The following is a 26,672-nucleotide window of genomic DNA, read 5'->3' on the forward strand; positions in this document are numbered from 1 at the left end:
AATGCTGTTCCAGAACTAGGCTGGCTTTTGGCAAAATCTGGCCTTTCTATTCTGGAGGCTTATGAATAGGTTGCACCTTGTGGTGAACCCTCTGTATTTGCTCTTGTGAAGTATTTTCTTTATGGTAAACTTGGAAAATAATATGCCTACCTCCTGGAGTGTACTTCGATTGGCTTGATATGGTGAAGTTTTTTTTTTCTTTACCATGGAAAGGATCCTACAATCATCCACCACTGTTGCCTTCCATGGATGTCCAGGCCTTTTTTTTGATGCAGAGCTCACCAGTGCGTTTAAAAAAAAAAATGTACCAAACAGTTGATTGGGCCTCTCCTAATGTTCCTCCTATCTCTCTGATGTTTGTTTTTTTGCAGCCTAAGGATAGCCTGTTTCACTTGCATTGAGAGCTCCTTTGACCGCATGTTGTGGGTTCACAGCAACAGCTTCCAAATGCGAATGCCACACGTGGAATCAATTGATGAAGAATTATTGAAGGAATAGCTGTAATTCCTAAACCCTTCCTCCAACTTGGATGTGAATACCCTTAAATTAAAGCTGAGAGACGGCACTTTAAGCCCATATTCACCATTTAACTGTAACTTGAATGGCTGTTTACCAAAATAACAAAACCTGCGTCAATGTCCAATTATTTCCGGACCTAACTGTATATCCACTCTCTAATACCATGAATCTCATATGTGACAGAATTCCTGGACAGAGTCCTATCGCAAAATTAGTTCGCCTTTTTAAAAGATTCAGAGCTTTGTAATCGTATATAATACAATACAGTTTGATGAAGTTATGGCAAATATATATTGCTTTAAAAGTTGATAATCTGCTCTACTTAGTTTGGAGAAAAAAGCTTTGAAAGATTCACACTTGCCAGAGAGCTGGTCTTTGTTTACGCCCATTCAGTGTAGTTCACACCCTCTTAGGCCTTAACCCCACCCAGCTATTTAAGTATTTAAATAGGTAAACTCTGACCTTGTGCTAAACTGGTCTGATTGGTCTCTAATAAGCACGTACTATACCTAACCAAATAAAAATCTTTTTTTTTCACATGCACTTGCTACATTAGTTATAAACATTACAGTGAACGGAAACGGGGTTTGGCAGCAGGTTTCATAATAAATAGTAACAGGAATGTAAGTACAGATTTGAAAAGTGCAGGTTGATAGACTGCTTTTTTTGGTCTACCCATAATTGCTAATCATAATCACACACACACCTGGATGAATAACTGGTGAATCAGGTAGCTAATTACCAAAATAAGTGACTTGCACACTTTTGTGAAGACAATGGAAACATAACAATAGCTCGGCATAATCACCCCACCCACAATCCCCTGAAACACACCTAGCTATCTGCACTGATGGTTCAGCCAGAAAGCCAACATACAAGAAATGTTACAGTATTATTTACTAAAGTATAGCTAATCATTAGGCAAAGATAGCTACCCAACGAACAAGATAGAAACTAGGAAATGTTAGCAAGCTGGTAAGTTAACTTTGTTACCTAGCTAGCTAACGTTAACAGTAACGTCAGTAGCTATAGCTAGATAACTAGCAATACAAATTACTTTGACAACTTTCTGAAAATGAAAATCTGTAGCTAGTTAGCAAATGTTAGACTTACCGGTATACATGTATGAATGTTTCACAGCAGACTGAAATTATATTCTCTGATTACTGTACTTATAATATCCTTTGTTGTTTGTGTTTAGTCTGTTGACAAACAAGGTCACAAAGCTGTGTGTTTGTGCTACCGTTCACACTCAAGGGGTTCAATACTCCAAGAATCTGTACATCTTTCATTGTCTCTATTTTAACTGCCATGGTTGTCCTTTGATTGTAAATCTAATCCATGGAGAGTTGTTTTATACAAGACGAGCCAGCGTTTTCTTTCCGCCATTGGCACTGCAATGAAATGCCTCAACGTTTTGAACAATATCTAAGTCTGGGATTTCCTCATTGTCGTCCGATTCATCTTTTGAGTCATGGCATCATTGTACTCCAGAAAGTAGTATGTCACAACTTGAGATTTGTTGATAACGACAGCTAAATTCAGGGTAGCTATGTGATTCCCAGCTGTAATAACACAATTGCAGTTTTTGAAAAACCCTGGGTTGGAAAACTTGTGAACAAGTATAGGGTGTAATGACAGAAGCCAGTGACTTGGCAGACCAATCAGAGCTCAATATGTCAGCATTTTCAGCCCCTTCATTATCTCAGCCAACCTCTAGCAGGAAAAGTCCTGTATTTTCCGCTGGTTAAACAAGCACATCATCAAGAAGGCATTTCTGCAAAAAATACAAAGTGTCCCAGAACATGTTTTCGTCTTACAAACAGTCTTCCTGAAAAGTTGAGACTTGGGACATAAGCTCAGTTTCCTGAATTCTGTCACATCTTTAAGAGAATAATTATATTACGTGACCCTTTTATACTGTAATTGTTTTCTAAAGAAACAAAACAGCCACAGAGTGTTTGGAGTCATTGTTTTCGTTATTCAGATGTCGCTTGTTTAATTACAGCATTTTCTTACTGCGTTAAGATCAGGTAGATCAGGTCAACATGCTAGATCAGGTAGATTGCGTCAAACTGTGATTGCACTATTCCAAACACATGGGGGAGTTGGAACGCTGAAAATTCTATTAGTGGAAAACTAGAAAACTAAGCAACAGTACACACAACAGGTTATAACAAATTTAACATTTAAAATGTTTCTAGTTGCAACTTCATCACTGACATAGTTGCGAAATGTTTTAATAAAGAAATACACCAATAGCCTACACAGAAATAAAGACTATTGGTTTAAACATTTAACTTATCTTAAGAAATAATAAAATACAAAGCAGATTTTTTTTACTAACATAGTTTTAAAGTACGGCATGGTAGAAAAACACATGACAGTTGATGAATAGGCTGTCAGAGTTTACTCTATTACTGTAGTTAATAGACAAATGCGTCAGTCGCTTATTTGTTGCATCAACTCATTTGTTTCATAGAATCAGCCAATATGGCCGTTAAAATTCACAAATTCCAGCCATATAGAATAGCGACCAAACATATGTTTTAAATAGCCAAACTGTATAATAGCCTACATATTAACAGCAACACAACACAAATTATATGATCCAACAAATGTTTTTTATTTAAATTAGTCAGCAGAATAAACTCTTCACAGTCTTTGGGAACTGTCATGGTGCGGTGAGCAGCAGCGCCACTGTGCCATATATTCTCAAGTTCCCATATCACACGAACACATCCCGGACTGTCACATGTCTCCAATCTTTCACACCAGGTCCCAATTGACATCATTTGTATGTGTTTAAATGTTTCCCCTCTGCTCCCCATATTGTGGATCATTGTTGCTGTTATGCCTATTCGTGTGGCGGTGAGTGTTGTTGATGTACTGTTTGAATGTTAGCTGTTAAGACCAAGCATGCCGCACAAGCCCTGAAAAGTGAAGCCAAAACATCTCGATCGCCCCCTGGTGAGTGGTCCCAGTATAGGTCATAAACCCCGCCCTCCCCATGTTATTCAATGGGACGCGAGACCAACTAAACAATTAAATTACCCTTCAAATATCTTTTTTCCAAAGCTGGTTTCTGTCATTTACTGTAGTTTGTATCACGCTAATGTAAATTCAAGAGTTTGTTTTTAAAATAAGTTGGTTTTTAGTTAGTTATTTAATGCTCTAAAAACGGTGGTGTGACGTCGTGATTCACAGCTGTGATTGACAGCTATCTGAGCCGAGGAGCCACTGAAGCGCTTTTTTCGCGATCTTCGGAGGACTGAGGAGATTGGAGCTTTACATTTAATCTCAAAATTTCTATAATTGATATAATTTCACACGGACATAATGGGTTGTTCTGCAGTACATTGGGCTAACGGATCTGGCATTTCCAATCGATCTTTGAATTTTTTTTGGTAAGTTAAATTTATAAGCTATTTAATTAGTAAATAAATGTAATGGGCTAGCTAACGTTAGCTAAAAGACAACAAGCCTCGTTAATAGCCATGTTAATAGCTAGCAGGTGATCGTTAGCTAGAAGTTACCAATAATTTTTGTATTAGGCCTATTCTAAATTAAGGTTAAACATGATGTAAGTTAGGCTATAACATATCTGCGAGGGAGAGTGAGGGCGGGGCACAGGGGTGGGGCCGTTGATTTCGCGGCTTTACTTCCTGCTCGCTACTGTGCATAACTACTGCGCAGAACTGGTCCCAAGATCGCTATCTGCGCAGGCGCAAGTCCAAGATGTCAGCGCCGTATCGGGACACTGGCGGCTTCAGTTTTCACCAATGGAAAAGAGCGAAGGGGCGTCGTCCATTTTTTTTTACAGTCTATGGTTAAGACGCGTTGTCGCGCACTTTATTTTCATTCAGTAGATTAGTTATCGTTTCCTTTCGTGTTTGTTCGTTGTTTATTAAAACCCACGAACGCGATATATGCCTGTGCCTGGTTCCTTGCCAACACTACACCACAAGAACATTGTTACATGAACTGAGCATAGGCTACACCAGAGACGTTGCTATGATTTCATTGTCCTCTGGGTTCATTTTCTTAATCGATCCTCTCCCTTCTTAACAGCAAGCCCTAATCATGGCAAGCAAATAGTGCCGTGCGTGAGCTGAAGGTGAACAGCGACAAGTGACGCTAGCCAGGTTACCCTCAAGATGTTGGCTCAAGCTAAGAAAAGAAAAGTTGATAACAAATGCCGTGTTTTCAACAAGACATGGACTGCCAAGTATGGACACGACCAAGCATGAGGATGAATACAGAAATCTGTCTGATGAAGAGCGCGCATGGGAGTCTGATGCATTGCTAGCAAAACTGCAAACCTAACAAGGACTTTTTACGAAACTTCACACCCCCAGAGATGCAGCCGTCAGGACATGGTATGTAATTTCTCACAAAATCGCCAGAAAAAGTAAGGCGTTTTCTGACAGAGAGTTTATTAAGGAGTGCTTATTGGACTTGGTTGCTTTGTTGTGCCCGGAGAAAAAGGGCTAATTTGAGAACGTGTCACTCTCCCGACGCACTGTAACAAGGCGGGTTGAGGACATCGCTGGAAACTTGGAGCTTCAGCTGAAGAACAGAGCGGCCAACTTTGACTATTTTTCTCTGGCTTTGGATGAGAGGTGCGGTGTACATAACACCGCCCAGCTACTCATCTTCTTACTTGGGGTAACTGCAGACTTTCAAATCACAGAGGAGTTGGCAGCCATGCAGTCAATGAAAGGGACAACCACTGGTAATGACTTGTTCACAGAAGTAAATGCATGTTTGGACATGTTAGGACTGAAATGAGACAAGCTGGCAGGTGTGACAACAGACGGTTGTCCAAATCTGACGGGGGAAAATTTTTGACTTTTAAAGAGAAAGCAGGATAAATGACAGAAATGAACCCTTTGCAGAAATTGACATTTTTGCATTGTATTATACATCAGGAAGTGTTATGTAAGACAGTGTTAAAAATGAACCATGTTGTTGATGCTGTAACTAAAACAGTTAACTTCATCGGAGCGAGACAATTTGTTGCATTTTTGGAGGAAAAAGAGATTGAACATGGTGACATAAGCTATCACTGCACTGTCAGGTGACTCAGCCTTGGCAAAGTACTGAAAAGTGTCTGGGACCTGAGAGACCAGATTCAGGATTTCTGTGTTAAGAAAGGACATAACATCCCGGAGCTTTCAGATAAAGACTGGGTGGCAGACCTCGGATTCGCTGTGGATGTGACAGCACTAATGAACTAACTAAATGTCAAACTGAAGTGCAAGGGCCTTTTTGTGCACGAGATGTACAGTACAGTGAAGGCTTTCATGAGAAAGTTGTAGCTTATCTCAAGCCAAGCGAAGGACAACATTCTGACCCACTTGCCAACACTAAAGGAAAGAGCACAACACACTTCTGGCAGAGCACTTCAGGTCAGTCTCACTGCTGGACTTTTACTCCTCGCTCAAAGAGGAGAACTTTCCAAACCTGAGGAGGCATGCTCAGAGGATTCTAGTCCTCTTTGGATCTACCTATGTATGTAATCAGACATTCTCAGTGATGAACAAATCCAAACACAGATCCTCTATCACTGATGACCACCTCTCAGCTGTCCTTCGCATAGCCACCTCAGACATTCAGCCAGATTTCAATGCCCTTGTGGATTATTCTCACAGAAGAGGTAAAATGAGGTGGAAAACATTACAAGTTATTGTTTGTTGTATTGCTGTATTTCTATAAACTTGTTAAGTTGTTTGTTGTTTTTCATTGTTTGTGGAGATTAACAAGTTAAAAAAAATTGCACCACAATTTCACATTACCTAATATAAATATTTACAGAATAGTTTTATTCGTCCGATTATCAGTACCAGCTTTTCAAAATATATAATTTAGTGCATTTTACAATGGAAGAAAGTTGAGCAGAATTATGTCCAAGTTATCGTTGGTGTGGCCCTCTGACACAATTCAGGTTTCTCATGTGGCCCCTTGTGAAAATTTATTGCCCACCCCTGCGCTAGACCAACTGGGCTACAGTAAAAAGCATGGTCCAACTTGCCAAAAGGTGCGGACGGCAACGAAAAACAAAGACCTGAAGACTCCCAGTGGGAGGCGAACCCAAGGCGTTGAATTGAGAAACAAATGTGCAACCGCTAAGGCACCGGAGTACAAAAACACACGCCTCCCGGACAGAAAAAGGTTCTGGTGCCGAAGATACCACAATACAACAGAGAAACTCACCATTGTAGGGACTCTTACAGTAGTAAATTCACCGTCCTCTGGCAGCGGCACTGAGAACCGAGTGAACCAGGGACTTAGATGAAACATCAAATAAATAAAAATGAATAAAGGCAGATGGTGTCGACCACGACACCACCGCACAAATATCATCAACCCTGACGCCCTGAAAAAGGGCAGATGAGGCAGCGATCCAACGAATAGAGTGGGCTCGGAGACCCTCTGGAGCCACAGATCCACTGGACTCATAGGCTAAAGCGATAGAGTCGCAAAGCCAGTGAGACAGATGCTGCTTGACAGCGGCCGACCAACCTGGGAAGCAGCATAACACACAAACACTTGAGGAGATAACCTGACACTCCTAGTACGCTCTACTAAAGTGCCAATGCTCGAACAGGGCATAGACAATGTAATCTCTCCTCCTCACAGCAGTGGAGAGGGGGACGAAAGGCTTGTAGGTCGATCACCCTAAGCTGATAAGAAATCATAATAACCTTGGGCACGAATGACAGAATCGGTCGTAACGTGGCACTGCTCAAATCCCCATGAAAAGGCAGCCAGGGCACACAGAGAGCGCACGCATATCACTCACTTGCTTGGCAGAGCACAGAGCGAGGAGTAAAGCCGTCTTCATAGAGATAATTCTCAATGAGCATTGATCCAAGGGTTCAAAGGGCGATTTCACAGAGTGCTCCAAGCATTTTGAGTAGATCCCAATGGAGAGCACCCAGCCTGGACACAGGGCGCAGACGGCATGTACCCAAAAGGAAATGGCGGACAAACGGATGGCTGAAAACAGTGTTACCAACAAATCCCTCTGAAATGACAAGCGGAAATCAGAGGCATAGCCCCTAACAGTAGAAAGCCACCTCTGCATCTCAAAAAGATACCAGGTAAGCCTAGTTCAGCCGGCCTGCAATAAAAAAGCATTGATCATTGTTGCCCTCCCAAGATTCGGACCAGGATTGCCTATGTGTAAGGCTGTGTCTTTAACTACTATCCCACCAAACTATACATCTGCAGAGTGTCGGTATAGCCTCTTGACATTATATTATTCTGTCTCGCATTAACATCACAACAATATTTCTTTAGACACCATTAACCATTGTGTTAAACTGAGTAACATATAGCTTTTATGAACTGTATGGCTTTTGCCACTGCTCTTCCTTGGCAAACGCCTCCCCAACTTTGCAGTCTGATAATACATGTATGAATGATGTCACTCTGCCCCTGGGAGCCCCCTGGGAGTGCTGTGGGTGAAATTGTACTTACCTAGCCTTTCAATTTGAATCCTTGCCATATGTTATATTTCTTGCATTGAAGCCTCTCTTGAATTATGCGACAATCAGGCCAAGGTGTTAGAAGTCCATTGTGTTTTCTGTCCCCATTGTCATGTAACTCTGCAACTCCCTTCCTGTACCTGCTCCCTTCTTTATACCCAAAAGATATTCATCCTGACCATGTGTTACCTCCTGTACCTCCTGTGGTGTACCACTTGCCCTGTCTGGCAAGATTCGGTGCCTCGTTGTCTAAAGCCCTTATTTGGGCCTCAGGAAGAAATACAATGGTGTAGTAATTGTCTTAACCTGCATGATATCACTGCCTCCACCACTCCCAAAAAGCTTGTGAAACTGTATTAAACAGCCCTTCCTGATTGTGCGATCGAGCCAGTCCAAAAGTGTACAATGACAACGCCATTCCAAGATTGACATAATTTGCATGGTAGCCTATTTGTTGAGATGTTTCTAACATTGACCTCAAAATCCCTTATTCAGACACATGATTTTGGAATCAAAACAATGTGCAAAAAGATCGTTGTCTATAAAAATAATTACGATGTGGATCAAACAATGAGAAGTGTAATGTTGATGACATAGTTGATTAATATTGATCACATACAGCAGGACAAAATCCGTTTTACCTCAACTTATTTTTTATTTATTCATTAAATTTATTTTTTATTATGAGAAAAACAAAATATCAAATATATAATCTGTCTGAAATTTTGTTAATTATTTTATAGAAACATAAAGATGATCCAGCTTCCTATGTAATTCATAAAAGGTATCACAATAATTCATTATTAGTAAAACAAAATAAAAACGTAATTGGGATGTTTTAAGAATACTCACTTTAATTCACTTTTAATAAATTGGGACGAGTGAGAAGCATGAACAGAATAATGTATTGTTAGTTTGATTGACAAATTGAAGACATACAGCTGGACATTTGAATTGTAAACATCTGAGTTTGCCAATTTCAGTCAACACATATCTACAAGTGCTCATACCACACAAATTCCCCTACCTTTTATATTTAAAGACAATAAACGTTTACAATTAAAATGTCCAGCTGTCTGTCTCAAATCAGTCAGCAGATGTCACAAAGTAATGTAGGCCAAATATTAAAAACCCGTAAGACAGTAGTTAGAGCAACACGTGGCATTACAACAAACTTATTTCAACACATGAGGCAGCGCCATAGGGACTTCCATGAAAAACTTCTCACAGTTAAGCCCCGAATATATTGTGATCATAGCAACGTCTCTGGCGTAGCCTATACTGCATGCCCAATTAGCAAAGATTGTGAAGAGTTCATTCTGCTGACTAATTTAAATAAAAAACATTTGTTGGATCATAGAGTTTGTGGTTTATAGCTATTTAAATGTAGGCTATTGTACAGTATGACTATTTAAAACATATGTTTGATAGCTGTTCAATATGGCTAAAATTTGTGAATTTTAACGGCCATATTGGCAGGATTTGTAGAAACAAATAATTTGCAAAAAGTAACTGACTGACGCATTTGTCTATTAAATACAGTAATAGTGTAAACTCTGACAGCCTATTGTCGATTTTCAAGTAAATTCCCCAACTGTCATGTTTCTCGACCATGCCGTACTTCAAGACTATGATTGTAACAGATAGTTCTGCTTTGTATTTTATTAGTTTAAACAAATAGTATTTTTTTCTGTGTAGGCTATTGGTGTATTTCTTCATTAAAACAATTCATAATTACACCAGTGATGAAGTTGCAACCAGAAACATTTAGCTTTTAAATTTGTTAGGAGAACATTGGAATGTCGTTGAAAAAATTTTTTTTAGTTCTCAAAAAAATTTTTTTGAGAACTAATAGAATTTTCAGCGTTCTAGCCCCCCCAATGTGTTTGGAATAGTGCAATCACAGTTTGACACAATCTACCGCATGTTGACCCAATCTACTTGATCTTAACGCGGTAAGAAAATGCTGTAATTAGATCAGTGACATCTGTATGAAGAGGATGGAGGGGAAGGAAAGAAGTAGAGGAGGTCTCTAGGAGGGCATGGTAATATATTAGCGCTTGGACATGGTTTGTAGGTCTATGTCAGGGGGCTAATGTTCGCAACCCCCCCACTCCCCCCAGGGCCCTGCTCAACAACATTCCCCCAAAAGCAAGAAAATATTCCATAGTAAACACTGCTATATAGCTATTAGCTAGCCATCTACAGTAATCTTTGCACAAGAGTACACTTTAGTTTCGTTAATAAACATTCTTTCAGCAAAAATCTAATGGCTGAGGTAAAAGTTGCATTCCCAATGTATAAATAGTGTCATGGTTAAGACAACCTAATGGTTGAATCACTGATCTTGTTGTGAAAGATGTTTACAAACCAAATGAAAGCCAAATCAGTGGTTTTCAAGTATGATCAGTTTGGAATTTTGTAACAAGAGTTTTGAAACACTACATCATACTAATCATAATTGTATCAGAGCAACTAAAAAAATTGAATTGAGTGCTAGTTTGCTAGGGTGTTGTAGTCGGGGACTGTGGGTGGGTGTTACCGCAATTTACATTTAGTCTGATGATTTTGAGTTTGTTTCTAGCAAGAGAAATGTTTTTGTTGTAGAATTGTGTTGTTTACACTGCAATTTTCTGTTTTTGTAAACTTACCCATAACCTTCTCCGTAACCCTAACCTCAGTACTGTGATGCCTAAACTTAACTGTAACCTAACCCTAACATTATTCCTAACCCTAATGCTTGTACTGTCATGCTAAACCTTAACCCTAAGTGAACCCTAACCATTAACTGTAAAAGTAACTTGTACATAGGGGTTTTTCAATTTGGATTGATTACGTTAAGGCCCAACATAATGGCGAAATGTTAAGCAGCAACATAATAGCGAGTTATTAAGGACCAATATCACTTGGGATAATTTGATAGCAAATGTAATTCCATTAATTTATGTTCTTACTGAACGTAATCACAGTTCAGAAATTAGCTGTATACTGTATGAACGTAATTCCTGAGTGGTGCGGTTGGGAACAGCATGTTATTTTCAATTATGAATTCTCCATATAACAAAGCAACCCAACCCTTCCAAATATAACCTGCAATGTTAGGAATGGGCCTGTAATGCACTGTTAGTCTACAAATGTTTTCTACTACTTGTTCTCTACTTTACGGTACAGTATACTGACATACTAAGTAAAACTGTACAAATCTAAAGAAAATTCCATGCAGAAACTTGCAGAAACTAAAACACCAAAAAAACTGAGTAAGTTGATGGGGTTATATTTTAAGATAATCATTCACAACTTTATGATTGCATTCCATATAGAAAACATACATTTTATATATATTACATGGTATGACAAATACCACAATTCTGTGTCCAGAATTTAAATATTTTGGCAGTACATTTCAACATTTCTGATAACCCTTTGTGACTAGATAGTGGTCAAATACAAAGTAGTCAATCACACATATGATTTGAAAGTATGCTGTGCAAAATAAATATTTGAAAATGACTGTCGTTAAAGAGGCCACACAAACTCTTGCCATAAAAGCAATTTCTATATGATCTGGCTTACCTATTCCTGTGTTGGCGCTGACCACCAGCATGGCAAAGTCAGGGCAGTAGCTGGTGAGGCCAAAGATGGTGGTCTTCAGGTACTTGTGGTGGCCGGCCAGGTCAATAAAGGTGATCATCTTTGATGAGCTCTCGCAAATCTCCTCAGCTGTACGGGAGTCACTGTAGTTTACCACCTCAAAAGGCATGTGAGAGGATGTTCAATTAACTTGCAGTGTGTTGTTATACTGTTGTAATGGGTTAGGAAGATTAATGGTTCGTTAAATTACTAATATTTCACATTTACATTTAAGCAGTGGCGAAGCGTGATCATTGGAACTAGGCCCGCAGTTTTGAGAAACGCGAACAAGAAAACTATGTACAAATCACACACAATGTTCTAAATATTTGTGTGTCGGTACAGTTTTTTTCATGTTATTATAAATTACTAGAATAAAAGGATATACACATCCAATATTCTACTGAACTTTCCATGTGCTTTCAAATTTTATAAACCATGACAGATCACAAGCAAATATAATCTTTTGCGCGAATATTGCAGTTAAGCTCTTGTCCATACATGTCACATCCCTCTAGCTGGTACTTGATATGCAAAGAATACTTCTGGTCTAGCTAAAACAGTCTTTACTTTTATTGTACCACAAAAGTAGAATAAGCTGTGAAATGTGCTATAAAGAAAATAACAGAAGATGCTGTTACCCACCTCCCCTTTGCTATTGAAGCCCAAAATCTCAAAGCTGATGCTGGATGTTCGGCCAGTCTGGATTTCATGAAGGTGCCTGAAGAGGTTAAGGCGTGCCCGGCCTCGACCATTATCCAGTTCTCCTTGGGTCAGTACACCCAACAGAGTGGACTTCCCAGAGTCCACGTTTCCCAACACCGCCACACGAAGGTCCAAGAACTGCTCCCACACACACAAAATAAGCAATTAAAACAGATCAGCATTTCTGCCACAGGAACTAACTCACTTGTCTTCATCAATGATGTACAGTGGGGAGAACAAGTATTTGATAGACTGCCGATTTTGCAGGTTCTCCCATTTACAAAGCATGTAGAAGTCTGTAATTTTTCACATTGTAAGTAATTAATTAGCATTTTATTGCATGACATAAGTATTTGATACATCAGAAAAGCAGAACTTAATATTTGGTACAAAAACCTTTGTTTGCAGTTACAAAGATCATACGTTTCTTGTAGTTCTTGACCAGGTATGCACACACTGCAGCAGGGATTTTGGCCCCCTCCTCCATACAGACCTTCTCAAGATCTTTCAGGTTTCGGGGCTGTCGCTAGGCAATATGGACTTTCAGCTCCCTCCAAAGATTTTCTACTGGCTAGGCCACTCCAGGACCTTGAGCAGGGGGACCTTGCATGCGATGCAGGATTTTAATCCATGTTCTTTCATTTCTGTCCTGTGTTCTGCTTTCATTCATGGTGTCATTTTCCAGTGACTTTATGATGTGGAAGCAGGGGTATGATATGATTAATTATGATGGAAAAGAGCAGAACTGAGAGTTCAAAGCGAATCAAATTGGTGCTTCAAGAGTTACATGAAGAATTGTGTTTTCCTGTTTGCATAGTTAAAAAAGAAAATTGCCATCTGTTATGGCCCTTAGTGTTCAAAGTATTTGTCTAATTTGTTTTTCATTATTGCTTGTTTGATGTCAAATCTAACATGGTCATGGCTGACTGGAATACATCTTAACATTTTGATTTGGTTTAGCAAAGTAAGAACTAATTTGTTGGGATGAATAGTGACTATGAGAATGTGATTGATCAGTTTGTTTGTTTGATATTTGATTAGGGAGCATGTTTTTGTTATTCCTTGGGTACTAAGTTTTGCTATATTTTAATTGAAACTGAGAAAGTAATTCTGCATCAAATTATATTTAGAAAACCAAGTTGAGAAGTTTCACTTAGACTAAACTGTAAAGACACAGACCCCAAAAGCCCAGACCCCTTGAGTGTTCTACTCTTTAGAAAAGAAACAGATTTACTGGTGACATTATCAAAATTGGTAATCAAATTTGGCTACACTGAATACTTTGTGTTCATTATTCTGGTTTTGACTGGTTATGACCATCAGTTATCTCTCTAAGGTTGAAAGCCAAATTGACAGTGGGTTGAGACATTCTTTAAAGTAGAAGAACATTTTAACTATTACTTTGAGAGTTTATCTAGTATAGAAAGATAGGAATTGTATCTGGATTCTTTATTTCCCTGTGTAAAAGTGTAACATGTTTACAGATTGGGTCACTCACCTCTAATCAGGACCCTCACACCCTGTTTCAGGACAAGGTCTGGGGAGATAGGACTTAAAGGGGGGGGGTCATGATTTATGACAGGATTACAGAGTGTCTTGGATGTGCCAGGATTAATGTGACAGAATTCCTGAACTGGGGCGAATGTCACATGTCACTACTTTTCAGGTGAGACGTTTTTAAGAAGAAAAACAAGTTCTGGGACATTTTGTCTTTTTTGCAGAAATGCCTTCTTGAAGATGTGATCTTTCATGTGACTTAATAACAAACTAGTATGCAAGGTATAAATACGAATACAATTTTAAGCTAAAACCCTTTTAATCATTGTGATCCCGGGACTTTTGAAAATGTGATCGCATTGCTTCAGCTGTGAATCAATTGCTGCCCTGAATTTTGCTAGTTTTATCATCAAATCTGAAGTGAGATACTACTTTCTGGAGTACAATGATGCCATGACTCAGAAGATGAATCGGTTGAAATGAGGAAATCCCAGACTTTGATACTGTTCAAAACGTCCAGGCAAAATTGAGGCATTTCATTGCATTAAACAAAAGTGAATTTGATTGTAGTTCCGAGACAAAACAATCAGATATAATTATATATCAACTGAAATCTGGTTAGATGGTGAACTAAAAAATGATTATGAACTACTCTTTCAGAGTGATACTTCAACATGAGCAAACTATCTTAACAGATGATGAGTAATTGGAACAGTAATAAGAAATTAGGTCCTTCTGTTCTTGTAGATTGTGATATTTGTTGGTATAGGAAAGAGAGAAATTGTTATTTTTCTACACTGGCAGAACAGAAGCGCCAAAATGTTTTGTGTTTTACCTATTCTGTTACTGTTTACAACTGTTCCAATCTATTTAGGCAACAGAAGCAGAAATACATTGGATATATAGGTATACAAGTTTGTTAGGAATGTGTTCTAATGCATTAAAAAGAAGCAACAAACTAAGGTAATGGACATATTTCTGATTGTGTACTGTGCAGTTGCAACTAATCTTCTCAAGGAGAATTCACAGGGCACTTGAAAATGATTCAGCGATAAAAGATTGGTTGGTGCCCAGAGAATGAGTTTGGCTTAAAGGATCATTGTGAGGTAGGCCAAGATAAGATGGATCTCTCACACACACACACACACACACCAAATCAACCCTCGATATCAATCCTTAAACAATTTACTCATTAGGATTTTGACTACAACAAAACAGTACTGTTTAACAGCATGATCTTTTATGATATCATCACCCTAAGAACGGAATGTTCTCTAATTGTCTATGTCCTTGTTGGCATGAGTCGGGAACATTGCCTCTTATAACTTTAAAATCACATGTTTTCATTACACAAGACTATAGCATAGCACCGCAAAAGCTTTTATGTTAAAAACAGCTCTGGGAAAAATTAAGAGACCACTGCACCTTTTTATTTCCTTTCCAAAAAAGTCAAAAAGGAAGGTTTTGAGTGAGGAACAGAAGGGTTAAAATTAAGAGACCACTGCAAATTGAACGCTTCTGTTCCTCACTCAAAACTTTCCTTTTCAACTTTTTTGGAAAGGAAAGAAAAAGGTGCAATGGCCTCTTAATGTTTTCTGGAGCTGTATATCGCAATACGTTTGTGTTAAACAATACAACAGTACAAGTACAATTGTGCCATACAGTACAATTGTGCCATATTCCAATGCAGTTTAGGCATTCTGCTAACTAAATTAGTGTAAGTTACAATAATAAGTAACTTGATAACAATTTATATTGCTATTGAGGTAATTGGGTCCACTTATCGCAATACAGATTTTTGCTCATATCACCAAGCCCTATTTCAAGCAGTAATCCATGACTTCCTTTTACACTGGGCATAAATATGAGGTGACACATAGGCCATATTCCCTAATCCATACATAAACATGGGAAAGATAGAAGAACACACAAATCAAATAAGGGAAAAGTGTGTTGAGCTTTGTAAGGTCAGGTAACAGCTATAAAAAAGTAGCTACTCACCTGAAAATGCCCATATCTACCATTAGGGCAATACTAAAAAAGTTCAAAGCTAGTGGAGTGGTCTCTTGATTTTTTCCGGAGATGCCGTACACCAAGCCTAATATGAGCACTTTGCTAAGAAGCCAGTCAGTTGAGTTTGTGGCAAAATATTTTACAGTGTTTGCATATTGTTCTGTCGTTTACTGCATATGATAATTCATACTCAGAAAGTAGAACTGAAGTGACATTCATTACAAACTGTCTTCAGCAACTCCACCCTGTTAGCTGAGTTTGGCTGTTCCTCACACTGTTTTATTCTTCCTACATTGCTGTTTCTGTTTCAGTTAATGATTGTGTTTCAACCTACAAATTAAATTGATGATCATTAGAACCTGTTTGGTACAGTTGTTTGATTATAAATCTGACTATATGCCTACAAAATCCCTGACTTTGTGCAAGAGTACCTAGAAGAATTGACGGCAAAGGGTGTCCACACCAAATATTGATTTAGAGTTTTTTTCTGGTCACTCACTTTGCATATTGTTAATTGATAAATGTAGTCTATTACCTTTTGGATTCTAACTTCACAGCATTTTTTCACACCAGCCTAAAACTTTTGCACAATACTGTACACTATCTTTTAATTAAAGTGCTATTTAACTCTGGTCATGTTTGGCTGTTCTACAAACATCAACAAAAATCTATTCAGAAGATTGAAAACGTGTGCTATTTTGAATTATTCTCATTGGTAAAATTGTTTTGAATCCTTTTCTGCGAAATAATAGGGATTGATTTATGAAAAAAATAAACACATTTGTATATATGAGGTATGCACCCAACAGCGACATACTGAAAATCTCATTTTCAGTAAAATTATTGTTGCTGTTGCAATCTACTCAAGAAAAAGTACTACTTAGGTACTACTGACAAATTAAATGTTTACATATATGAACAACAGTCACATAATCACACTATTGAAAAAGCTCTTTCAAAAACACAGTTCTTGAAAAGTGACTCATCTAGTCTCTGATGTATCAACACCATTCACAATCATAACAATAATTAGGTTAATGTGTGCAACAGGTTTTTTGGGGAAGGGGATGCACTGCTCTGTCTTTTTTAATTGGCTTGAATCAGTTGTAAAGCCATTATAATTTTTTGTCTTCTAAATAAATGACTGTTTTGCTAGATGGGTCTTTTCAAATGGAAGGAGAATTTTGATGGATGATCATGTGACTGCCATGTGACCCTTTCTTATAACAGCAGACAAAAAGCAAACTACATTGTAGTTCATTTTTGTTTTCAACAAATATTTTTAAACCTGGTCTCCCTGTCAAAGGAGACCAGCTAGCTTTCATTATCAAGCTCACCCCAAGTTTGACTTGCAAAGTGGACCAGACAAACGTGGATGGGGAATAAAGACTACATGTTGTCAAAACACAGTGTTATATAATACATTTTCGATAATATTAATTGGAGGAACATTGTAAAAATTTGTTGACAACACGGCTTTTACCGTTTTATAAACTTTCTCGTTAATTATGTATTATCTCCTGTGTAGAAAAAAAACATTATCATTGATGTATTCCTTTCAAAATAACCTTTCAAAAGACAATTTTGTAAGGACGAAAACAGCTAAAGAAGATTAATCACTAGGCTGACATAATTTAGGTGAATGGTCATAGGTCGCTGTTTCCTCTCACCTGTTGGTCGTCCGGAACTTTCCGAACAAGAACCTCTGCAATTTTTCTGCAGTTTCCATCCAAGTCGTAATCCACCTCTCTTTCTCTCAGAAGTGTGATGTCAGCACCAACCCTGCCAAAGCAAAGATAAAACATGCATAACCCACTTCCCACAGACTGAGTGCAAACTAGGTACTACAAATACATTGCGGAAATGGTCAAATAGCTAATTACGCATTTATAAGCCAGTATATTCAAGAATCAATGAGTTTACAGAACTAAACAAAATAAATGATCATACTGTGCCTGGAAAGGTTTGCAAACAAGCTAAAGATGTACTTCTCTGCCATCCTGCGTAGGGTTTTCAAGGAAGCTCTCATGTCTCCCTCCGACAGTCCAACTAGCAGGCCGTTGTCTTCTACCCCAATCTGATAAACTGCTTCACCCCGTCCCTCTTGAAGACGCCATTTTAACTGGGTGGCCAGGTGCTCAAAGCGGCATTGCGTGGGGTTTACCAACTTCAGCTGCAATGAAGTTAGAGAACAGGGAAGCACTTGCAAAACAAGTAAACCACATGTTTGAGAGCAAGCAAAAGCTACAGGTGAATTGGAAGATAGCATGCAAAAGGGTACATCCATACCTTATATTCAATGTTTCCCTCTTCAGCCTGAAAGAACCAGAACAGAACAAGTAGATAAAATGTGTATTAATTCCATCCTTCATATGCAATCTTGGAGTACCCTTGCAGATTTGAGTGCATCAGGGGTTGATGATGTTAATTATATTCTACTTCAATCTGGGCCAGAAATTAAACAACATTTTTATTTTGTATTATAAAATATATTAATGAACTAATTAATTTACAGGCTTCTGCCTTTTCAGAACCATGGCTGAAATAGCTAGCTTGATAAGCAACAGCCTACTCCTGACTTGTGGATTAATGTTTTTTGAACCAGATTTGTATATATAAATTATTTATAATATTGATATGCTTCCACATGATGGTGTGATTCATACGTGACTAATAACAGTGCCCTCCACAATTATAGGCATCCCTAGCAAAGATGAGTAAAAAAAAAGGGTTATAAAATGTTTTCCTTTTGGTGAAATAGCTTAATGTCACACTGAAATAAATGAGAAAAATCCAACCTTTAATTTAATTTATTCAGGGGGAAAAAATCTAGAAATAATGATTTCTAACAAAACCAATTAAGACTGGTTGGAGCCCAGAGAATGAGTTTGGCTTAAAGGATAATTGTGAGGTGGGCCAAGATAAGATGGATCTCTCACTCACACACAGAACCCTCGGTATCAATCCTTAAACAATTTACTCATTAGGATTTTGACTACAACAAAACAGTACTGTTTAACAGCATGATCTTTTATGATATCATCACCCGAATAATTAGAGAACGGAATGTTCTCTAATTGTCTAGGTCCTTGTTGGCATGAGTCGGGAACATTGCCTCTTATAACTTTAAAATCACATGTTTTCATTACACAAGACTATAGCATAGCACCACAAAAGCTTTTATGTTAAAAACAACAGGTCAAAGGAAGTAATTCCGGGTGACATATACAGCTCTGGGAAAAATTAAGAGACCACTGCACCTTTTTATTTCCTTTCCAAAAAAGTCAAAAAGGAAGGTTTTGAGTGAGGAACAGAAGGGTTAAAATTTAGAGACCACTGCAAATTGAACGCTTCTGTTCTTCACTCAAAACTTTCCTTTTCAACTTTTTTGGAAAGGAAAGAAAAAGGTGCAATGGCCTCTTAATGTTTTCTGGAGCTGTATATCGCAATACGTTTGTGTTAAACAATACAACAGTACAAGTACAATTGTGCCATACAGTACAATTGTGCCATATTCCAATGCAGTTTAGGCATTCTGCTAACTAAATTAGTGTAAGTTATAATAATAAGTAACTTGATAACAATTTATTTTGCTATTGAGGTAATTGGGTCCACTTATCGCAATACAGATTTTTGATCATATCACCAAGCCCTATTTCAAGCAGTAATCCATGACTTCCTTTTACACTGGGCATAAATATTAGGTGACACATAGGCCATATTCCCTAATCCATACATAAACATGGGAAAGATAGGAGAACACACAAATCAAATAAGGGAAAAGTGTGTTGAGCTTTGTAAGGTCAGGTAACAGCTATAAAAAAGTAGCTAATCACCTGAAAATGCCCATATCTACCATTAGGGCAATACTAAAAAAGTTCAAAGCAATTTGATTTGTTACAAATTTGCCTGGATGAGGACCCATTCAAAAGAAATCCCCAAAGATCAATGTTGGAGATTTACAGAGGAGAGTAGCATCTTGGGGTTGTGAAGTCTCCAAAACTACCATTAGATACCACCTCCATGCTAACAAATTATTTGGAGGGCATGCCAAAAAAAAAAAGCTGTTCCTGTCATTACACCACAAACGTAAGCGCCTGGAGTATACTAAATGCTACAGGAACTTTAATTGGAAAAGAGTGCTATGGTCAGACGAAACAACAATTTAGCATTTTGCCAACAAACACTCAAGGTGGGTTTGGGGTAAACAGAAGGACAGCTTAATGAATCTGATCCCCACTGTTGAATATGGTAAAGGTTCTGTGATGTTGTGGGGCTCTTTTTCCTCCAAATCCCTGGGAACCTTGTTAAGGTACCTGGCATCATGAACTCCATGAAATACCAGGAAATTCTAAATCTTAATCTGGCTGCCTCTGCCAGGAAACAAAAGCAGGGTCATCACTGGAACTTCCAGCAGGACAATGATCCTAAACATACACTAAAATCAACACCACAATGGTTCACTGAACACAAAATCAAGCTTCTGCCATGGCCATCTCAGACCCCTGACCTAAACCCCATTGAAAACCTGTGGGCTGAGCTGAAGAACAGAGAACATAAGAGAGGACCAAGGAACCTGGATGATCTGGAGAGATTCTGTAAAAAGGAAGGGTCTCAGATTCCTTGCTTTGTATTCCATAAAATTATTAGATGTTACAGGAGAAGACTCAGTGGTGTTTTATTTGGCAACAGGAGGTTGAACAAATGCACAGGGGCAATAATTGTGGCACATGGTTTTGTAGAAATAATTATTTCTTGATTAAAGATTTTATTTCCCTGAAAATAATCAATAAAGGTTGGATGTTTCTCATTTTTTCTGAGTGACAGCGATTTCACCAAAGGTAGATTTTTTATAACACTTTATTACTCATCTTTACTAGGGATGCCAATAATTGTGGAGGGCACTATAGTTTAAGGTAGATACAATAGATTTTCCAAAGTAGAAGTACTAAATATGTGAAGCAGAACCAGAGAGCAGATCATTGCACAGGGTTTGCACATCAGATAGAGAATTATATCCCCTTATGGTACATAAAAACAATGGAGAAGAGTTATTGAATGGTCATTGATCTTTACCATTTAAGCAATAATCATCAAGCGAGTATTATAGGCATACCGAGAATGCCAGGGTGTCCAGCATGGAGCAGCTCAAATTGGCTCAGCGCTGGCAGTGGTTGAATGGTGGATGTCGGACAGGGAAGTCTTTTCGCGTTGTGCTCTAGTGACTCCTTTTCGTAAGACAAGCACCTGTGAGCTCAACTGTGCTTGTCTGCTGGGGAATGTGTTCATCTCAAGTGTTTGTGATAACGTTCTGGTTGAGCGATCAATACGGTAAGAATGGCTTGGTGAGATGTGCTTCAATCTTTGACTTTCTCGACCGGCTGTGGAGTTGTTGCAACAAGGCAAGCCCATAACGGCGAATCTGACATCACAGGACTAGGACGTGAGAAAATATTGGTGAAAAATTGGTATAACATAATTATTTAATAAAATAAATTGCATTTTGCGTGCAATGATGTGCTTTCATCCCCGCAATGTATAGGCAATAATTACACCTATCTTTGCATAAAGACTTTAGCCATTCTACTCGTAAGACAATCTGAAGAAATACGGTAAATACAAAAATCTGAGGCCAATGGGAAAATAACCTGAGTCAATATATTAAAAGAGAGATGTCAAATATATGTAATTTTAAATTTGACTGAATAACGTATTTTTTTACTTTGTCTAACAGATACAGTAGCCACAATAATATTATATGCTAAACATTGCAGCAATTGTTGTTAACAATTGTTTATAACATGGTTAGATGGCTACAGAGTGTGCAGTAGGCCTACCATCGAAAAAGCAAGTACAGCATCTCCCAAATATGCTACATTAGCTAGATAACATCAATACTAGAGTTTAGCTAGCTAGATGAGCATCTTATCTGATTATAAATCTAGTTAGGTAGTTGAGCATTTCTTACGAGAGAATCATTGGAGATGACAATACCTCGGTACTGCAGATACCTGTCTTACTAGGTGTGTAGTGTACTGTAAACAATGTAGGGAAGATTGTCTAGCCTAGCATTTGGACAATATAGCTAAGAAGCCACCTAACAACTAGCTAGCCAAGTTACCTCCGGCGGTAAATATGGTGGTGTTTTGTTGATTTTCGTCTTTTTACTCCTCCGTCTCTTTCTTCTTTTCCCTTTTTTCGAACGCGTTTTTTTCGATGACATCCTTCTACCGTTACCTGAACTAGGTCTTTGCAAATTCGATCTAACGTCAGCCGGAGTTGTACCACCTCCGGCCACGGATATTCGGACATCCATTAAAAAAGAAATAAAGCAGATGTGTCAGCAACAATATAGCAGACTAAATGTTGCACGTCTGCAAAAAATACATATAAACATGGGAACAGACTGGGTATCGAATGAAATGGTTCCAACTGAGACTAGCCGTCTCCATCAATCGCTGTCCAGCCTCCACCATCACAAAGTCTGTGTGTAGTAGTGATTTGCAGTTCGCGAAAGATTGATTCATTTTTAATGAATCTTTTAGGTGATTTGGGACTCACGAATCCTTTTTCCAGGTGACTCGTTCAATTGTATCGTTCATTCGAACGTTTGACAGCGGATTTGATCACAATTGCTTCATACCCGGTCCTCCAGCTCAGTCCTCCGATCAACGTCTATGTACATTCGCAGAGACAATTAGATCAAGGCAGGAACATCATGAAGACATGGTTATAACTGATAACTGAACGCTGACAATAATAATTTATATTGTTAGTTGATTACTGATGTCATGAAAAGCACAGATGAAAACAAGCACGGAGCATTTGCCTAAGTAAAGAAGGCTCGTTAACCACTGTTCAGCTTTTTCAGTTGTTTCGTTCATTCGAACAACTGGCAGCGGTGTTCTACACAACCACTAGTGATGGGAAGTTCGACTCTTTCTACTGACTCGGATCTTGTCGAATCTTTCGAGGCATTTCGTTCATTTGAGTCAGTAATGCCTAGAGCCCCCCCCCCCCCCCCCCCCCCATACTACATAAATCATCAAGGAAGGTAGGCCATGCGTCCAATTATCTGTTACAAACATGTATTTCCAATGCTACTTTCTTGATGAACTCCTACATTAGCATAATTATTTTAGACCTACCATGTGTCCAATTATCTGTTGTACTGTACTGATGTACTGTAATGCAGTGGTATAGTGGTGCCCAGAGAAGTGGGTATACAGTAATCAGGGAGCGTAGAATTAGGGGGACAGGGGGGTCATGAACCCCCCAATATTAAGGACAGCTCAATGTGACCTCCCTGGAATAGAGTGAAAATCCTGGGTTAGATTGTTAATCATGAATATAATAATAAATAGTGTCAGGCAGTAATTCATGCAATGGTATGTCAATGACATTTTAACACTTTGTCAATTAAAATTAAATGATCAATATGTTTTGTTTTTAAATGTAGCCAGAAACATAATCAGAAAGTAGCAGCAGAACTTCAAGGAGTATTAACCCAGCTGAATCTATTGAGAGACGCAGAATATCTGTATAGAGGACAGATACACATTAATAGTATAGTAAGAACATTTACTTAAACTCCAATAGAGAATATTATAATAGAGAATAGTACAGACCAGGTATTCCAAAACAGTTCAAATGTTCTACCAAAAACCGTCAAACCTCTGCGTGAGTGTGGGTGAGAAAGTAAGCAGGTGATTGAGTGAGTTTGTGCGTGAGAGGGAGTGTATTGAACAGGTGTGTGCCCTGTGGCCTACATTGCAGAGGTCTCTTTAGCTACTGATGCCTTTAAGCACAACTAACTTTTCAAAAAGTGTGGCATTTAGATTTCATCGATGGGGCCGGTTGATCAGTCCAGCAAAGGGAAATAATTGATTTGATTGTGTTAAACCTCCAAAAAGGTGCTTGATTAGGGGATACTGCTCCAAAGATGCCAAGTACACATTTCTCACCTTGACCTTCTTCTTCAGGTATGGATACATTTTCTGTTCTGATCTCAACAAGCCTAGGCAAATTACTGAGTAGGCACCAATTAGAGGCAGCATTTTAATGATTTCATCATGTAGACTTTTCACACTTTTTACAGTATTTTTAAGCTACAAAATAGTACTTTGATACAAAATATGGTTGAATTTGTTTGAATTTGGAGCATGTTGGGGGGCTGAGTGACGTCATTGCCAATAATTAAATGTCTAATATATAAACTACCGAAGGAGCAAAAACAAAAAACTGTACAGCACAAAGGAACACAAACAAACGAGACTATAGGCTCTGTGCACAAGTGTACAAGTGTAGGGACACATTTCCGCTTTTGTCTAGAAGTCGGCATTGCAGCTTCCGTCCTCATCCGCATTAGTAAACACCTAAACTCACAAGAAGATGAGTGATGCTGTTGTACGAAAAAAAATATATATATAATGTACGTGACTCATTTAAGTTTCAAGGTACTGTGGGTGGGTCTAAAAAGCACTGTTGTGTGCCACTTTGCTCTGCTTCAGGTCGTTATAATAGCCATTTGAGCTTCCACCGCTTCCCGAAGGACAGCGGTCTCCGTGCGTGATGGCTCCACCAAACAAGGAGGGTGGAATTTTCTCTGACCCCCCCACACTAAGGTATGCAGCTGACATTTCCAAGACCATGAAATCCTCACTACAGCTAAGGGTAGACAGGTTTTAGCAGCAGGTTATTTGAGTGGAATAATTATACAAAGAAGTCACTGGCCGGTGTTTGGGAGCGCTGATCTTGACCACCAAGTCCGGAACCTGACCCGACGGAACCAGAGGATCGAGCAACCCGTCATGGTCCCGATGGTCGTGGACCACGACTATAGGACCAGCGGTACCGTATGTGTGGACCAGGAGCAGTATAAAGATATATTGAGGGAACTCAAGGCGTTAAGAGAGCAGCTCCAAACGTATCATCTTAACAACTCCTTTGGACTAAGACGGTTTGCTTTGTCTCCTGAAGACATCAGATTTTACACCAGGTAAGATAGTTATTAGATCAACATCTTTTCATAACTGATTGCGTTAAGTAATTATTTCCTCTTTCTTAATGCTATTCTTGACCTCGTATGACAAGACAACTAATTTTACTTGTAATACTGTATTTTAGATTCGCCTCATACGAGCATCTGATGGCATTCTGGAACCTGATCGAGGCAGCAACACCCAAAATAGTTAGGGTCACCAGAGCAAAGAAAACCTACGCCACCAGCACAAAAACGGAAAGCCCTTTAACCAGACCAACTGTAAGTACGCATTCCCCCCCAAAACAGATGCCTAAGCATTAAAAAGGTGGTTTTTGAACTAACACTCATTAAACACTTCTCCCCACTCTTTGAGGGTTCCATGAGGTTCCAAGGAGGTGTTTCGTCAGTCAGGGATTACACCACTCTTAAAGCCTGACATGGCCATCATGGTTGACAAGGGATTCTTGGTGGATGGCCTTGTCTCTGGGACTGTTCATCGTCCTGCCTTCCTCTCGAAGAGGTCCCAAATTCCAGAGGTGGATGTTCTGAAGACGCAGTCAATTGCCCATTTGAGGGTGCATGTCAAGAGGATGATCAGAAGAGTTAAAGAAAATAAACTAATTGATAGCACAATCCCTTTCTCCATTGCAGGGAGCATAAACCAACTCTTCACTGTCGCTTGTCTCCTCTCAAATTACCAGAATGGACCTCTCGTCAAGATATATCGACTCAATATCGTTATCGCAATACATCACATCAATACATCGCATGTTTATTTTGTGGAGCGCTGCGTCCCGTCAGTTGGCTATGTGGCTTAGTTGTTTGATTTAGAGCCCTCTTGAAACAATATAAAGATCCTATTTTATTGGCCATTTACCATGCCAATTGCACGTTAGTGCACAGGTCCGCTACGTGATAAACCCTTGAAATAAATTAAAATGATTGTAGTGTGATTTTTGCAATGATCTGTACCAATGATTTTTTGTTTTTAAGTCTGTAGGAATAGGATTTGTAGGCCGGGACGTCTCTGCAGCTCCACAATACTTCATTCAGAATGGTTTGACACTTATTTTGCCTTTAACAAATATTGCACACACCCCTGTGATTTGGATATTGCGCTAGTTCATGTTGCGATTTTGATACAATTGAGATTATTTATGCAGCCCTATTGATAACTATATTGTTCTCTGTTAAACATACATAATTCATAAAATAAAAATTATAATTTTGTAATTGCCAAGTCTTGACTGTTTTTTTCATGACAACTCGAAGGTGCAACAAATTAAATCACAGGCATTTCATATTTACAGTTCTTTACAGTTCTTAAAGGGGCAGTTCACCCCCAAAAATTCCCTCTTATCTGTAATGCTAGAGAAGACTGCCTCCTCTTGAGTACAATGGTAATAAATGGCTGGTCTTTTTCTTATGGTGCTCACAGCACATAAAACATTTTATTATGGTGTTATTATAATAAATGCACAAACTTTAACATTTTGCATATAATAATCTCAATCATAAAAACATGCCATTAAAAGTGAAAATTAAAAAACAGCATAGAATAATGGATTTTCTCAATCCTACTCATCCATGAACTGCCACCTTAACATGGTGGAGGGGTTTGAGTACCCGAGTGACCCTAGGAGCTATGTTGTCTGGGGCTATATGCTCCTGGTAGGGTCTCCCAAGGCAAACAGGTCCTGGGCGACGGGTCGGACTAAGAGCGGTTCAAAATCCCTTTAATGATGGAAAACATTTTGAGGACCGTGACGTCGCCTGGTATCGCGCAGCCAGGGCCCCACCCTGGAGCCAGGCCCGGGGTTGGGGCTCATATG

The 26,672-nt window shown here is 38.8% G+C and overlaps 1 protein-coding gene across 2 annotated transcripts in view; it reads right to left on the reverse strand.

The window, feature by feature from the left end:
* The window catches only part of gtpbp2b (GTP binding protein 2b), a 35,431-nt gene extending 12,912 nt beyond the window's left edge, over positions 1 to 22,519 (reverse strand). Inside the window, exons 1-7 of one of the 2 annotated variants that reach the window (XM_010901729.4) lie at positions 21,979 to 22,519; positions 20,974 to 21,293; positions 18,147 to 18,173; positions 17,846 to 18,030; positions 17,528 to 17,639; positions 12,288 to 12,485; positions 11,586 to 11,760 (exon numbers count right to left, since the gene is read on the reverse strand). In XM_010901729.4, coding sequence (XP_010900031.2) covers positions 11,586 to 11,760; positions 12,288 to 12,485; positions 17,528 to 17,639; positions 17,846 to 18,030; positions 18,147 to 18,173; positions 20,974 to 20,997 — 721 coding nt within the window. In that variant the 5' untranslated portion in view covers positions 20,998 to 21,293; positions 21,979 to 22,519. The remainder of the gene's footprint in view (positions 1 to 11,585; positions 11,761 to 12,287; positions 12,486 to 17,527; positions 17,640 to 17,845; positions 18,031 to 18,146; positions 18,174 to 20,973; positions 21,294 to 21,978) is intronic. The other variant, XM_010901728.4, reaches the window with a different exon arrangement.
* Between the last annotated feature and the right edge of the window lie 4,153 nt (positions 22,520 to 26,672).

This window comes from Esox lucius, chromosome 9 (assembly GCF_011004845.1).
Source record: "Esox lucius isolate fEsoLuc1 chromosome 9, fEsoLuc1.pri, whole genome shotgun sequence".
Taxonomy (NCBI): domain Eukaryota; kingdom Metazoa; phylum Chordata; class Actinopteri; order Esociformes; family Esocidae; genus Esox; species Esox lucius.